A 16170-nucleotide genomic window follows, 5' to 3' on the forward strand; every position below is an offset into this window, starting at 1 on the left:
AGGACCGTGGAATAGACTTCATGTGCCTTTGCAAAACTTGGCAGCAGCCAGCTGATTTCTCCCAACTGAACGACGCTACTCCTCCCGCAGTGATTCTGAGATATCAGATATTATCCACAAGTCAAAGCCTTCTACCTGCCTTCTCGACCCCCTTCCCAGGGCCTTGATTAAATCCTGCCTCCCCTCCCTGCTCCCTCTTGTCTCCTCTCTCATACACGCATCCCTTTCCTCCGGTATTGTTCCCTCTATCTTCAAAACTGCTGCAGTTACTCCAATACTTAAAAAACCTGGTTTGGATCCTAATATTTTTACTAATCTCTGCCCCATCTCCATCCTACCCTTTGTCTCCAGAGTTTTAGAAAAAATAGTCGCTGCCCAGCTCCACACCCATCTGACACTAAACTCCTTCTATGAACCCTTCCAGTCCGGTTTCCGCCCAATTCACGGCACAGAAACAGCCCTCCTCAAAATAACTAACAATCTCCTCGTTGCTGCTGATTCCAGTCTACTATCCATCCTGGTCCTCCTTGATCTGAGTGCGGCCTTTGACACAATATCTCGCTTTGAAGTCCTTACTCTGAAAGGCTGTGTGGGTCATTTATCATTAATCATTGGTCCTGATTGGTTCAATTGCATGTGAAGACAGTTCGTAAGACTACCGTCCCACAACTGAGCTCTTTCTGTTAGTTGTGACCAGACCAGACATTTACATAGATGTGATGGTTAAAAGTTATTTGCAACTTCATGCAAGTTTGAAATACCTCCTTTGATCTGTTAGCACTCAGCGTTTGTGTTGTGAATGACTGATGCTGCAACCATATCAAAAGCCAGTCGGCTGTGGCAGTCATCTTGAATTCAATTCATTTGAAAAACTCCACACGTGCACACACACACACACACACACACACACACACACACACACACACACACACACACACACACACACACACACACACACACACACAAAGAAAACATTTGCAGTTAGACCTTAATAAATTGATTTAAACAAGCATCTTCTTGATTTACCCGTGGCATAAACATGAGGGTCCTCTGACACGCGTGTGGCTCTTTGGTGAGTCCCATCACTGCCTCATAGCCGTGAACTTCAACAGTCTGAACTCTGTCTGAATGTCCAACACTAATGTTGAGTGTGTGAACCCCCAGTGATGGCAGCACAAACATCACAGAGGAAAACCTGCTGCCTGCATATTTGGTCTTACAGTCAGGAATGGACTGAACCACAGGTTCAGGACAGGATGGGTGAAAGGGGACTTCAGTTTGTAGAACTGGAGCAGACCACGAGCTTGTGGCTTTTTCTCCGACCAGGGCCTTGACAACAATCATGGTTGGGATGTTAATCGTGAGGTGAATCCGGTTGTTTTCATCTGGTTGAGGGTAGATGATGTTGACTGTGAAGTGAATGGGACCTGGTGTCTGGGGCCTGATGTAAGAAGCTGTGGTTGTCTCTGTGAGTGGATCAGAAAATTCTTCCTGTTCAGTTACTCTGTGGAGTTTATCTTCATACAGTATCCTCAGATCACACACCACCTCATCCATCCACTTGCTTCCTCTGGGGAGTGAAGTGAGGCCTCTCTCCCACCAGCCTCCCCATTCCTCCCTTCTGAGGAGCAGGTAACTTTGACGCCAGGGGGAGTTTGTTGCTGCATCACCGTTTAGGCAGTGCAGAAATGCTCCAGAGTCACGATTGTGTTGCACAGCTACGATATCATCGGGATACACCATGATGTCTCGCTCTGGAAGGAGAATCTTTTGCAGAAAACACACGATTAGTGCAGTTTGTTGTAACTAAAAGATATCCAGGGAAGATTCCACAACTCCTATCCACTCACATTTAACGTTTTTAACTTGGAGCATGGGTTGATGTCCAGGGGCAGGTCTGCCACCAGGTGGTAAAAGGGAGGAAGTGCAGGGTATCTTGGAGGTAAAGTGAAGCCACGGCTAATAACTGCAGTGTCGTAGGGACTGCATGGACGGGTGTTAGGCACACACACCTCCAGCAGATGGCACCAGTAGTGACCCACACTGCAGCCCCCCGTAGTGTTGCAGAGTGGCTGAGCTGAGCAGCAGCTGAACGGATTTAGAAGAGAGCTGCACCCTAAAGAGATTAAGCAGTTATAACCAGCCAATGCCCCAAACACCAAATGTATGATTAAAAAAATGTTAACGCTGCTTCCAGTGGCCCATCAGGGTATCCAAGGTAACCACTAATTCTTTAAGGTTGTCCTAGAAACCAAACATCAGTGTCTCTCACTCCCTGAGAGCAAATGGGAAAAGAGGCAGAAAGCAACTTGGACTGGTAAAGGTGCTGGTGTTTGGGCTCTGATGGTCACATGTGACTGAATGTGTTTACCATGTTATATGTAGGAGAAAGGACAAGTTAAAAACAACCCTTCTCATGCAGCTTTGAAAAGAATGCTGAGCTAAATTAGAATGGAAATCTATGGAAGCTCAAGTGTCCACTCTATCAAAAATACAATTAAACTGTGATTATGACAAAAACCTTTGAAGATATCAAGTCACCAGCACAGTCTTTAAAAGCCAACTTCCTGCACCCAGTTTAAACGTTGAAAGATGCTTTCATTGTGAAATCTGGAGTTTGCCACCAGTTTTGCCAAAATTGGTGACTATCTAACACAGGAAAGCAGTGAGAGCAATCTGTGGCAATGGTCATGGCGCACCTGGTGGTACCAGGTGGTGGTTGGGACTGCAGTAGGGCCTAAGGATCTGCACACGGGCCAGAGAGGAGACGGGGCTGGGCTGAACCACCAGTTCTACGGACACCAGCTGACCAGCATGACTGAACCACAGACCTGGAAAAAGCAGCATCTGTAAAGATTGTAAGAGCGAGAGAAAAGTTACACATTTATAACAGAATGTAATGGTTGTTGGTTCCAGTATTCAAACATCAATGTGAACTTGTGTTTTATAAAATTAGAACATATAAGTAGACAAAATATTGGAGAGATAGGGACCTTCTGAGTGAGAGACTGGTGCAAACTGTCTTGTAACTAAATTGCAAAGAAAAGGATAAATAGCTAACAAAGACACCTCCTGACCAAACTGTAACAAGCAAATGTACAAGACAGTTGGATCAGGACATATGCAATGTTGTCAGTAACTCGATCAAAAGGATTCAAGCTGAGAGGTTGAGGATTTTCATGTAATTGTGTTTCCATTTACCTTCCCAGTGAGACACTGGAAGAAATTTATCATGTACCTTTAACGTTTAATAAATGTTTCTGTTGTCTCAACTTCCATCACCACCTGTAGGCTATGCATAAGATATGTTGTACAAGTATGGTATACTTAAGATATACTGTACAAGTATGGTATATGTAAGATATACCGCACATGTATGTTATGAGTAAGAAATAATGCACATGTATGGTATGAGTAAGATATAATGTACATGTATGTTATGAGTAAGATATAATGTACATGTATGGTATGAGTGAGATGTACTGTGCATGTATGGTATGAGTAAGATATAATGTACATGTATGGTATTAGCGAGATACATTGTACATGTATGGTATGAGTAAGATATATTGTACATGTATGTTATGAGTAAGATATAATGTACATGTATGGCATGAGTAAGATATAATGTACATGTATGGTATAAGTGAGATGTACTGTACATGTATGGTATGAGTAAGATATAATGTACATGTATGGTATGAGTAAGATATAATGTACATGTATGGTATGAGTAAGATATAATGTACATGTATGGTATGAGTAAGATATAATGTACATGTATGGTATAAGTGAGATATACTGTACAAGTATGGTATATGTAAGATATACCGCACATGTATGGTATGAGTAAGATATAATGTACATGTATGGTATGAGTGAGAAATAATGCACATGTATGGTATGAGTAAGATATAATGTACATGTATGTTATGAGTAAGATATAATGTACATGTATGGTATAAGTGAGATGTACTGTGCATGTATGGTATGAGTAAGATATAATGTACATGTATGGTATTAGCGAGATACATTGTACATGTATGGTATGAGTAAGATATATTGTACATGTATGTTATGAGTAAGATATAATGTACATGTATGGTATGAGTAAGATATAATGTACATGTATGGTATTAGCAAGATACATTGTACATGTATGGTATGAGTAAGATATATTGTACATGTATGTTATGAGTAAGATATAATGTACATGTATGGTATGAGTAAGATATAATGTACATGTATGGTATGAGTAAGATATAATGTACATGTATGGTATGAGTGAGATGTACTGTACATGTATGGTATGAGTAAGATATAATGTACATGTATGGTATTAGCAAGATACATTGTACATGTATGGTATGAGTAAGATATATTGTACATGTATGTTATGAGTAAGATATAATGTACATGTATGGTATAAGTGAGATGTACTGTACATGTATGTTATGAGTAAGATATAATGTACATGTATGGTATAAGTGAGATATACTGTACATGTATGGTATGAGTAAGATATAATGTACATGTATGGTATTAGCGAGATACATTGTACATGTATGGTATGAGTAAGATATATTGTACATGTATGGTATGAGTAAGATATAATGCACATGTATGGTATGAGTAAGATATAATGTACATGTATGGTATTAGCGAGATACATTGTACATGTATGGTATGAGTAAGATATATTGTACATGTATGTTATGAGTAAGATATATTGTACATGTATGTTATGAGTAAGATATAATGTACATGTATGTTATGAGTAAGATATAATGTACATGTATGTGATGAGTAAGATATAATGTACATGTATGGTATAAGTGAGATGTACTGTACATGTATGGTATGAGTAAGATATAATGTACATGTATGTTATGAGTAAGATATAATGTACATGTATGGTATGAGTAAGATATAATGTACATGTATGGTATTAGCTAGATAAATTGTACATGTATGGTATGAGTAAGATATATTGAACATGTATGTTATGAGTAAGATATATTGTACATGTATGTTATGAGTAAGATATAATGCACATGTATGGTATGAGTAAGATATAATGTACATGTATGGTATAAGTGAGATGTACTGTACATGTATGGTATGAGTAAGATATAATGTACATGCATGGTATTAGCGAGATACATTGTACATGTATGGTATGAGTAAGACATATTGTACATGTATGTTATGAGTAAGATATATTGTACATGTATGGTATGAGTAAGATATAATGCACATGTATGGTATGAGTAAGATATAATGTATATGTATGGTATAAGTGAGATGTACTGTACATGTATGATATGAGTAAGATATAATGTACATGTATGGTATTAGCGAGATACATTGTACATGTATGGTATGAGTAAGACATATTGTACATGTATGTTATGAGTAAGACATATTGTACATGTATGTTATGAGTAAGATATAATGTACATGTATGTTATGAGTAAGATATAATGTACATGTATGTGATGAGTAAGATATAATGTACATGTATGGTATAAGTGAGATGTACTGTACATGTATGGTATGAGTAAGATATAATGTACATGTATAGTATTAGCGAGATACATTGTACATGTATGGTATGAGTAAGACATATTGTACATGTATGTTATGAGTAAGATATATTGTACATGTATGGTATGAGTCAGATATAATATACATGTATGGTATGAGTAAGATATAATGTATATGTATGGTATAAGTGAGATGTACTGTACATGTATGGTATGAGGAAGATAATATGTACATGTATGGTATTAGCGAGATACATTGTACATGTATGGTATGAGTAAGATATATTGAACATGTATGTTATGAGTAAGATATAATGTACATGTATGGTATGAGTAAGATATAATGTACATGTATGGTATTAGCTAGATAAATTGTACATGTATGGTATGAGTAAGATATAATGTACATGTATGGTATGAGTAAGATATAATGTACATGTATGGTATGAGTGAGATGTACTGTACATGTATGGTATGAGTAAGATATAATGTACATGTATGGTATTAGCAAGATACATTGTACATGTATGGTATGAGTAAGATATATTGTACATGTATGTTATGAGTAAGATATAATGTACATGTATGGTATAAGTGAGATGTACTGTACATGTATGTTATGAGTAAGATATAATGTACATGTATGGTATAAGTGAGATATACTGTACATGTATGGTATGAGTAAGATATAATGTACATGTATGGTATTAGCGAGATACATTGTACATGTATGGTATGAGTAAGATATATTGTACATGTATGGTATGAGTAAGATATAATGCACATGTATGGTATGAGTAAGATATAATGTACATGTATGGTATTAGCGAGATACATTGTTCATGTATGGTATGAGTAAGATATATTGTACATGTATGTTATGAGTAAGATATATTGTACATGTATGTTATGAGTAAGATATAATGCACATGTATGGTATGAGTAAGATATAATGTACATGTATGGTATAAGTGAGATGTACTGTACATGTATGGTATGAGTAAGATATAATGTACATGCATGGTATTAGCGAGATACATTGTACATGTATGGTATGAGTAAGACATATTGTACATGTATGTTATGAGTAAGATATATTGTACATGTATGGTATGAGTAAGATATAATGTACATGTATGGTATGAGTAAGATATAATGTATATGTATGGTATAAGTGAGATGTACTGTACATGTATGGTATGAGTAAGATATAATGTACATGTATGGTATTAGCGAGATACATTGTACATGTATGGTATGAGTAAGACATATTGTACATGTATGTTATGAGTAAGACATATTGTACATGTATGTTATGAGTAAGATATAATGTACATGTATGTTATGAGTAAGATATAATGTACATGTATGTGATGAGTAAGATATAATGTACATGTATGGTATAAGTGAGATGTACTGTACATGTATGGTATGAGTAAGATATAATGTACATGTATAGTATTAGCGAGATACATTGTACATGTATGTGTAACCCAGAAGCTAGAACCTTAATGAGGTATTAACTAATTGGCTTACTAATATGATCCATCCTCAATTTAGATAAAATATAAAATATAAATTAAGGAAATTAACAATACTAATTAATAGATATCTAATTAACTAATAGATAATTTCATAATGAATTATTGGAAGGGTGAATAACTAAAATAACGAGTTTAATATTAAACATCGGTTAAAACAAGAATCTTGAACATCACTAACAGAAACAGAAGAGGAAAGCTGTATACTATTGGTCCAGGTGGGAATCTGAAATTTCATTGGCTGAGAGAAATAAGTCCCGCCTCCGCGAAATAAAACCGTGCGACGCAGCTGAGCGAGAGGAGAGACAAACGGCTGTGCAGCACGCAGATACAGAAAGCAAAGACTGAGCGGTTAGAGAGAGAGAGAGAGAGAAAAAAAAACAACGGTCGAGGCCGTGAAGAACCCTGATTTGGGTGCCGCATAGATAGAGGGAGAGGCGGACTTGACTCCTTCTAATAAGAGCTAGGAACTTGGAACCAACGCGGTGAGTAAAGAAAAAAGAAGAGAAAAAGCTAACGATGCAACTTAAAAAAAAAAGGAAACTTAAATAGCTTATCAAATTAATTCCATTCTTATAGATTTGTGTGGAGACGACAGAGTGAACCAATCCTCTGTAGGAGGGAACCGTTGGAGCGCGTTGGTGAGTGAATGAGATTAAATTCAGTAAATTATTAAATTCAAAAAGCTAATTACAGCAACCGAGGTGACAGCAGTGGGCTGCTAGACGTTAGATCCCAGGAGTTAACATCTCAAACTACCAGTTAACGGTGGTAGGGCATATAGGAGTTAACGGCTCAAACCGCCAGTTAACGGCGGTAGGGCATATGGGATTCCCAGGAGTTAACGGCTCAAACCGCCAGTTAATGGTGGTACGGCCTAGATGTACAAGGTCCTCAGGGGCGTTATAGCTAACGCCATAGAATTAGCAATGCGTCCCTTAACCAAACATTTAATAATAAAAAAAATAGATAAATAAAAATAAATAAAAGCTAACTGATTAGGGAGGAATTATTTTACAAAGGTGGACCAAAGGACCAGAATTTATATTTTGTTGAATTTTGTTATAGAACATTTTATTTATTTATTTATTTATTTATTTATTTATTTATTTATTTATTTATTTATTTATTGTGTTACAGATATACAAGGTGTCACAATGCTGTATAGAAACACAACTAAATGTATCCTTGTTGTCATGAATGTATTTCTTGTTGAATAGTGTAGAGTAATAGAATCTAACTGAGCCTATTGAGCTGAACAATTGTTGTCATATGTAATTATATTTCCAGAGCTACTGAGAATTATTTTAATAGACAATCAAATTGATGTTATGTTAGTTGAACTGTGAACCCAAACATGATTGGCTATGCCAATAGAGTGAAGCATTTGTTTAAGTCTGTAAGACTTTATGCTGTGATGTGACGAGAAGGGTCGATGCCAACTCGCTAACAGTCCTGTTGTTTACAGGCTGGGTTTTTTTTTTTCCTTGGGTTTGATCCCGACTCCTATGATCACTCACTTGGAACGAGAACTGGATTTCTTCCTGACGAGGGAGATGGCGAGCCTTAACCACTGAACGAACCAGGACATCTCAAGTAACTGAAGAGCAGACTGCTCTCTTCTGTGAACAATCTCAACGGTGCGGTAGGAAAAAATCGCACCACCGGACTCTGACTTTCACCCCAAGCGTGGGGATTTGACTTGACGCCGGCTGACTTGTGACTCATATGATCAAATCTCATACCGAGCATTTTACTATTGTCGATTGTTTTCATCTGTTTTTGTGTGTTATCTTTATGTGTTATATTTCCCATTATTATTAAAATTTAGTATATAAACCGTTTCAGGCTATACCCGTGACTCCAGTCATTCTTAAACAACCTCCAATTCTCCCCGAACCTAATTATTGGCCCATTTGTTTATTTTTTCTTTTAATTATCTTATTGTATCCTGTAATCCGGTTACATAAAACTTGGCGAGCCAGCCAGGAGAATTGTAGAGTTGTTACCTTAGCTAACCATTGACTGACATCATAAGAGTGCCTGGAGGTCACAGTGGTTTGCCATTTTGGCATTATTGGTACTTTTGAGTGTTTTAAAATGGAAGTTGTGAAAATAGAAAAGGTCAAAGTTTCAAATGCTGTTTTAATCAGTGGGTTAACTGATACAGACCTTGATAACGAAGTCTTTGGGTTTATGGAAGGATTCGGACCAGTTAACAGGCGCATTAAGTTACCAAACTGTGATCAGATTATTGTGGAGTTTCAACATGAAGCCACTGTTAAGGAATTAAAGAAACAATGTTTACCCTATGACAAACCTTGTACTAGGAACCCAGATGTTTTCTTTCATATTCAAGACCTAGCCAGCGCGTACAGTCTAGAAACTAGCACATCTGCCACTGATGCCTATCTGTCAGAGCTCAGGGACATAGCTGCGCGTAGCAATCAATCATTTAAAGACCTTCTAATGGAGGAACTGGCAAAAATTGGGGAATCTTTAGGAAGGGATACCCATGCATCTGAACCAGTCACTGAACTAGAGCCAATGCTCCATAGTGACCAAGTTACATATTCCCTGCCTTTAACACCAGAAGTTAACTATATGAACAACTCAAAGGACAATTGTCCACCTACAGAGACTGGAAAACAAAACCCTTGCATTCCACCAAATCTTTTAAACACACCTGAGGTTCAGCGAGTTATTGTGGAACACATTGTTAAAAGCAGTGAGGTTATCCCTCCGCCTACTTCACAATACAGACTAAAACCGTTCTCAGGGCGAGTTCCACACCCTTCTTTTGAAACTGACTATGATACTTGGCGTAGTAGTGTAGTGTTATGCATAAATGATCCTTCACTCACCAAGTCCCAAATTGTACGAAGAATTGTGGAGAGTCTGTCAGCCCCAGCAGCGAGCATCGTTAAAGCTCTTAGTCCAAAATCCGACCCGGAAACGTACCTTGAACATCTCGATTCAGCTTACGCAGCTGTCGAAGACGGCGACGAGCTCTTTGCTCGCTTCTTAAACACAAACCAGGACAGTGGTGAAAAACCTTCCGATTACTTTCAGAGGTTATACACCTTGTTAAACCTAGTTATTCAGAGGAATGGAATTTCCTCCAGTGACGCCGACCAGCAGCTGCTCAAGCAGTTTTGCAGAGGCTGTTGGGACAGCTCGCTGATTTCAAACCTGCAACTCGAACAAAAGAAAGACAACCCGCCTCATTTTACAGCACTTCTCCTCAAACTGCGCACTGAAGAAGACAAACAGGCTACTAAAGCAGCACGCATGAAACAACACTTAGGGGCACAACGAACTAGAGTGTATTCAAATGTGCAAACAACATGCTCTCAGAGTAAAAACACTTGTGAACTGGAAATAGATGATAACTGTGATGACTTACGCAAACAAATCGCTGAGCTCAGGAGCCAAATTGCACAGCTTAAGGTTAACAACACAGATAAAAAGGCAAAGAAAACTCAAAAAGAGTCAAAACCCCGTGTGGGGACTAAAATTCCAGATGAGCCCAAACAGATTCAGCAGATAACAGCAGTGGTGCCCAGACCAAAGCCTGGATACTGTTTTAAGTGCGGAGAAGATGGGCACATAGCTTCTAGCTGTAGCAACGAGCCAAATCCAGCACTAGTTGCAACTAAAAGACTTGCTCTTAGACAGAAGCAGCGCGAGTGGGAGATGTCAAAGCCAATTGCTCAGTCTCCTCCTTTAAACCGGTAGAAGCTCCTATCGTGGGACAGATAGGTGCTAAAGTAGAACCAAGTCCCTCTAAGGAAAGGACAGAGAGACTTTTTTGCAAGCCAGTTCATGCTCATTCAGTGCCAAAACTTCCCAAAAGATTAGTGGGTGGGCGATGCACAGCTACAGTCTCAGTTAACAGTGTTGAATGTAATTGTTTACTGGATTCAGGGTCCCAGGTAACCACCATTGCCAATTCTTTTTACCAAGAACACTTACCTGACCTCTCAATTAAACCCATCAGTAATCTGTTAGAAGTCGAGGGCGCAAACGGTCAAGCAGTTCCTTATTTAGGATACATAGAGATAAGTGTCACATTTCCAAAAGAGCTCGATCAGTCTGGACTTGAGTTACCTACCCTTGCGTTAGTGGTTCCGGATATAAGCTCAAACTCTGATACACCACTACTCATTGGCACAAACACACTCGATCCTTTGTATGAGCAATTGTCTGCCAATAACTTACCTGATTCCAAGGCACTCTCTTATGGGTACCAACACGTGCTAAAAGCCTTAGCAGTCAGAAAAAAACAAAGCAAAGATGGACGAGTTGGTGTGGTGAAGCTTCGAGGGAGAACCCAAGAAGTTCTCCCTGCAAATTAAAAACTGTTACTAGAAGGGTTTATGCAACCCAGCCAAAACAAGCATGAGCCTTATGCACTCATTGAACAACCCACCAATGGTTCTCTACCAGGGGGTATAATTGTAGACTGTTGCCTCATTTCCTTACCTTCACATGGTCCATACAAAGTACCTGTTGTACTAAGAAACGAAACTAACCATGACATCACATTACCCACTAACTGTGTGATCGCTGAGTTAGTTAAAGCCGATCGTGTTATGCCATATCCAGAACCTGACAAAAGTGATCAGAAAGTACTTGCGGCGTGTAGTTCGCAGCAACAGACTTCACCTTCAAACCCTCCTCTCAGTTTTGACTTCGGTACTTCGCCCTTGTCCGAAGAATGGAAAGGGAGGATCACCAACAAACGTAACACTTACTCCGATGTGTTTTCGCACCACGATCTTGATTTTGGTCATACACAACAGATAAGACATCACATCAACTTAAAAGACGAGACCCCATTCAAACAGAAATCTCGGCCGATCCATCCACATGATTATGAAGCCGTGAGAAAACATTTGGAAGCCCTCTTGGAAACCGGTATAATAAGAGAGTCGGAGTCTCCATTTGCCTCACCAATAGTGGTAGTTCGGAAAAAGAATGGTGAGGTACGTCTATGTATAGACTATAGAAAGCTTAATCTGCAAACCATTCGCGACGCATATGCCCTGCCTAACTTGGAGGAGTCCTTTTCTGCTCTCGCTGGATCACAGTGGTTTTCTGTGATGGACCTCAAGTCAGGTTACTATCAAATAGAGATGTGTGAAAAGGATAAACCTAAAACTGCTTTTGTTTGCCCGTTTGGGTTTTATGAATTTAACCGTATGCCACAAGGAATAACAAATGCTCCAAGCACTTTCCAACGGGTTATGGAAAAGTGTATGAAGGACATTAATCTGAAGGAAGTGTTAGTTTTCCTAGACGACTTGATCGTCTTTTCCAACTCCTTGGAAGAACACGAAACCAGACTTTCTCACGTTCTTGAACGGCTTAGAGAATACGGACTCAAGCTATCACCAGATAAGTGTCGTTTTTTCCAGACATCTGTGCGTTATCTTGGACATATAGTATCTCGAGATGGCATAAAAACCGATCCAGATAAGGTGGAAGCACTCAAAACATGGCCGAAGCCTCAGACTTTGAAGGAACTCCAATCTTTCTTAGGATTTACCGGTTATTACCGACGCTTCGTTAAAGATTACTCAAATATTGTCAAGCCACTAACATCTCTCACGGCTGGTTATCCACCCAAACGGAAAAACTTTAAAACACCACCATGTAGATCAAAGTACTTGAACCCCAAAGAACCCTTTGGGAATCGTTGGAGCCAAGACTGTGAGAAGTCCTTTCAAACTATTATTGAAAAACTTACCACTTCGCCAGTTCTTGGCTACGCTGACGCAAAACTCCCATATCTAGTACACACAGATGCTAGTACGACCGGACTCGGTGCAGCGCTATACCAAGTGCAAAACGGTGTCACACAGGTAATCGCTTATGCAAGTCGCGGTTTAAGCTCTAGTGAAACTAGGTACCCTGCGCTCAAGTTGGAGTTTCTAGCCTTAAAGTGGGCCATAACAGATACGTTTCATGACTATTTGTATGGGAACACATTCACTGTCATTACTGATAATAATCCGTTAACTTACCTCTTAACAACGGCAAAACTCGATGCAACGAGCTATCGTTGGCTAGCTGCGTTGTCCACCTATAATTTTGACATCAGATACCGTGCAGGTACACAGAACGTTGACGCGGATGGCCTGTCTAGGAGGCTGCATGATAAACCTGAAGACAACTCAAAATTCACTGAGGAATGCCAACGACTAGATGAGTTCCGATCTCATCTTTTATCCTCTGTCAAAGAAGTCGAGCTTCAACTTCAAGCCGAAGCAGTGAAGGCAACATGCCAAAAGCACATGGTCTTGGATGAGACTGATTCTCCTTGTGGTTTAGTTCAGTCACTTGCCATGTCTGCAGCGGCCATTCCAGACCTATTCCAGTTGGAAGACAATAGTGACAGTTTCTTTGCTGTGCCCAAGTATAACCATGCTGACCTTGTCTCCTTGCAGAGGAAAGATCCAACCATTGGCCGAGTCATTCAGCTGCTTATGACTGACAATAAACCGCCAACTGATACTATTGCAGAACCCCCGGTGGTTCTTAACCTTTTGAGAGAGTGGAAACGGTTTGAGTTTCAAAATGATTTACTGTACCGGAGACGCCAATTAGGACCAGAGACATCATTGCAGTTAGTCTTGCCTGATTCATTACGTTCAACAGTCATGCAAAGCCTACATGATGATATGGGGCATCTTGGGGTTGAACGTACGACAGATCTCATTCGGTCCCGTTTTTACTGGCCAAGAATGGCTAGTGATATCGAAATCAAAGTTAAAACTTGCGAAAGATGTATCCGTCGGAAGGCCCTCCCTGACAAAGCTGCTCCAATGGTGAGTATTACCACCACCAGACCTATGGAGTTAGTTTGCATGGATTTTCTCTCCATAGAACCAGACAGTAAGAACACTAAAGATGTCTTAGTGATTACAGACCATTTTACAAAGTATGCAGTGTCCATCCCAACCAAAGATCAGAAAGCCACCACCGTCGCGAAGAACCTGTGGGAACATTTTTTAGTCCACTACGGGTTTCCTGAGCGTCTTCATAGTGATCAGGGACGGGATTTCGAATCACGTACAATCAAGGAACTTTGTTCTTTACTTGGTATCCGTAAAGTCAGAACGAGCCCTTATCACCCTCGTGGCAACCCCGTTGAACGGTACAATCGTACATTACTCAGCATGTTGGGAACTTTACAAGCCACTGAGAAACATCACTGGCGCGATTTTGTAAAACCACTTACTCACTCGTACAATTGTACAAAAAATGACGTGACGGGATACTCTCCCTACGAGCTAATGTTCGGTAGGCAGCCTCGGTTGCCTATAGATATTGCCTTTGGGTTACCGCATTTGAACAAGCCCTCTATAACTCATTCTCAGTATGTTAAAGAACTGAAGAGTCATCTGGAACAGAGTTATGACATTGTCATAAAAAACTCTCAAAAAACAGCGAGGAAGAACAAAGAACGGTTCGACAGAAACATTCGTGAGTCCACACTAGGTGTGGGAGATCGTGTTTTAGTCCGAAATCTTCGCTTAAGAGAAAAGCATAAATTAGCAGACAAATGGGAGCAAACAGTGTATATAGTTCTCAAACAGATGGAAAACTTGCCAGTATACACTGTAAAACCAGAGAACGGAGAAGGACCCAACAGAACACTCCACAGAGATCTTTTACTGCCTTGTGGTTTTCTCTCTTCATTAGAAAATGAAACAGAACGCGTTACGAAACCTAGCAGACCTCATACAAGACAGAGTTCAGCCTTAGAACCTGACCCAGATGAGCCACTTGACGAAGAGGTAGATGAGTTTTATTACTCTGATCTTCCACAAGTGCTAAACCGACCATCCTATCAAATAGCGGTCACCTTGCCAAATAGGGAACTCATAGCAGATTCAGGACCGGTAAATAATATTCAACAACAAAACACACTATCCTTACACACAGGGGATCGCAAGGAACCAACCTTAGCTGGTAATGAAAATGCTGAATTGTCCTTACTTGACAAAGGCATCAACACCGAAACATTCTTACCTGACAGAATGAGTGAAACTGCGACATTCTTACCTGAAAGAGTGAAAGAAGCAGCAACATACTTACCTGAAAAAACGAAAAAAAAACGAAGTATACTTACCTGACGTAGAAACGGGGGATGAAACTAACACAAACCTACCTCAATTGGATGGTGTCCTAAAGTCGCAGCAACGTGATGTAAGTTTTGAACCCATCATACACGATCAGACACATACATCTGAAAAGACCAAAGTCTTAGAGAATAGCTCATCAGCTCTGTCGGAAACAGAGAGCTCACTTCGTCCTGTCTCAGTTGAGAATCAAACCGAAACGGATGAGCATGATACTGTGCAACCAGAGATGTATGTCAGGAGATCTGAAAGAAGTAGTCAGCCTCCTCAAAGACTAACTTACTCTCAATTGGGCAATCCACTAGTGACCGTAGTTAGGTCCCTTTTCCAAGGACTTAATAAAGCTTTTATTGACTCTCTTACTCAAGAAGTTGTGTACCCCGTAGAAACAATGCACAGGGACGTGCATGATATTTAATGGGGGAGGATGTAACCCAGAAGCTAGAACCTTAATGAGGTATTAACTAATTGGCTTACTAATATGATCCATCCTCAATTTAGATAAAATATAAAATATAAATTAAGGAAATTAACAATACTAATTAATAGATATCTAATTAACTAATAGATAATTTCATAATGAATTATTGGAAGGGTGAATAACTAAAATAACGAGTTTAATATTAAACATCGGTTAAAACAAGAATCTTGAACATCACTAACAGAAACAGAAGAGGAAAGCTGTATACTATTGGTCCAGGTGGGAATCTGAAATTTCATTGGCTGAGAGAAATAAGTCCCGCCTCCGCGAAATAAAACCGTGCGACGCAGCTGAGCGAGAGGAGAGACAAACGGCTGTGCAGCACGCAGATACAGAAAGCAAAGACTGAGCGGTTAGAGAGAGAGAGAGAGAGAAAAAAAAACAACGGTCGAGGCCGTGAAGAACCCTGATTTGGGTGCCGCATAGATAGAGGGAGAGGCGGACTTGACTCC

General features: G+C 39.5%; 1 protein-coding gene across 2 annotated transcripts in view; it reads right to left on the bottom strand.

Annotated features, from left to right (window-relative positions):
- pkd1b (polycystic kidney disease 1b) overlaps nucleotides 1-16170 on the bottom strand; it is a 78946-nt gene that overhangs the window by 40000 nt on the left and 22776 nt on the right. For both annotated transcript variants that reach the window (XM_054748990.2, XM_054748988.2), the window contains exons 5-7: nucleotides 2700-2847; nucleotides 1851-2116; nucleotides 1027-1767 (exon numbers count right to left, since the gene is read on the bottom strand). In XM_054748990.2, the coding sequence (XP_054604965.2) occupies nucleotides 1027-1767; nucleotides 1851-2116; nucleotides 2700-2847 (1155 nt within the window). The remainder of the gene's footprint in view (nucleotides 1-1026; nucleotides 1768-1850; nucleotides 2117-2699; nucleotides 2848-16170) is intronic.

This window comes from Nothobranchius furzeri, chromosome 16, assembly GCF_043380555.1.
Source record: "Nothobranchius furzeri strain GRZ-AD chromosome 16, NfurGRZ-RIMD1, whole genome shotgun sequence".
Classification (NCBI taxonomy): Eukaryota; Metazoa; Chordata; class Actinopteri; order Cyprinodontiformes; family Nothobranchiidae; genus Nothobranchius; species Nothobranchius furzeri.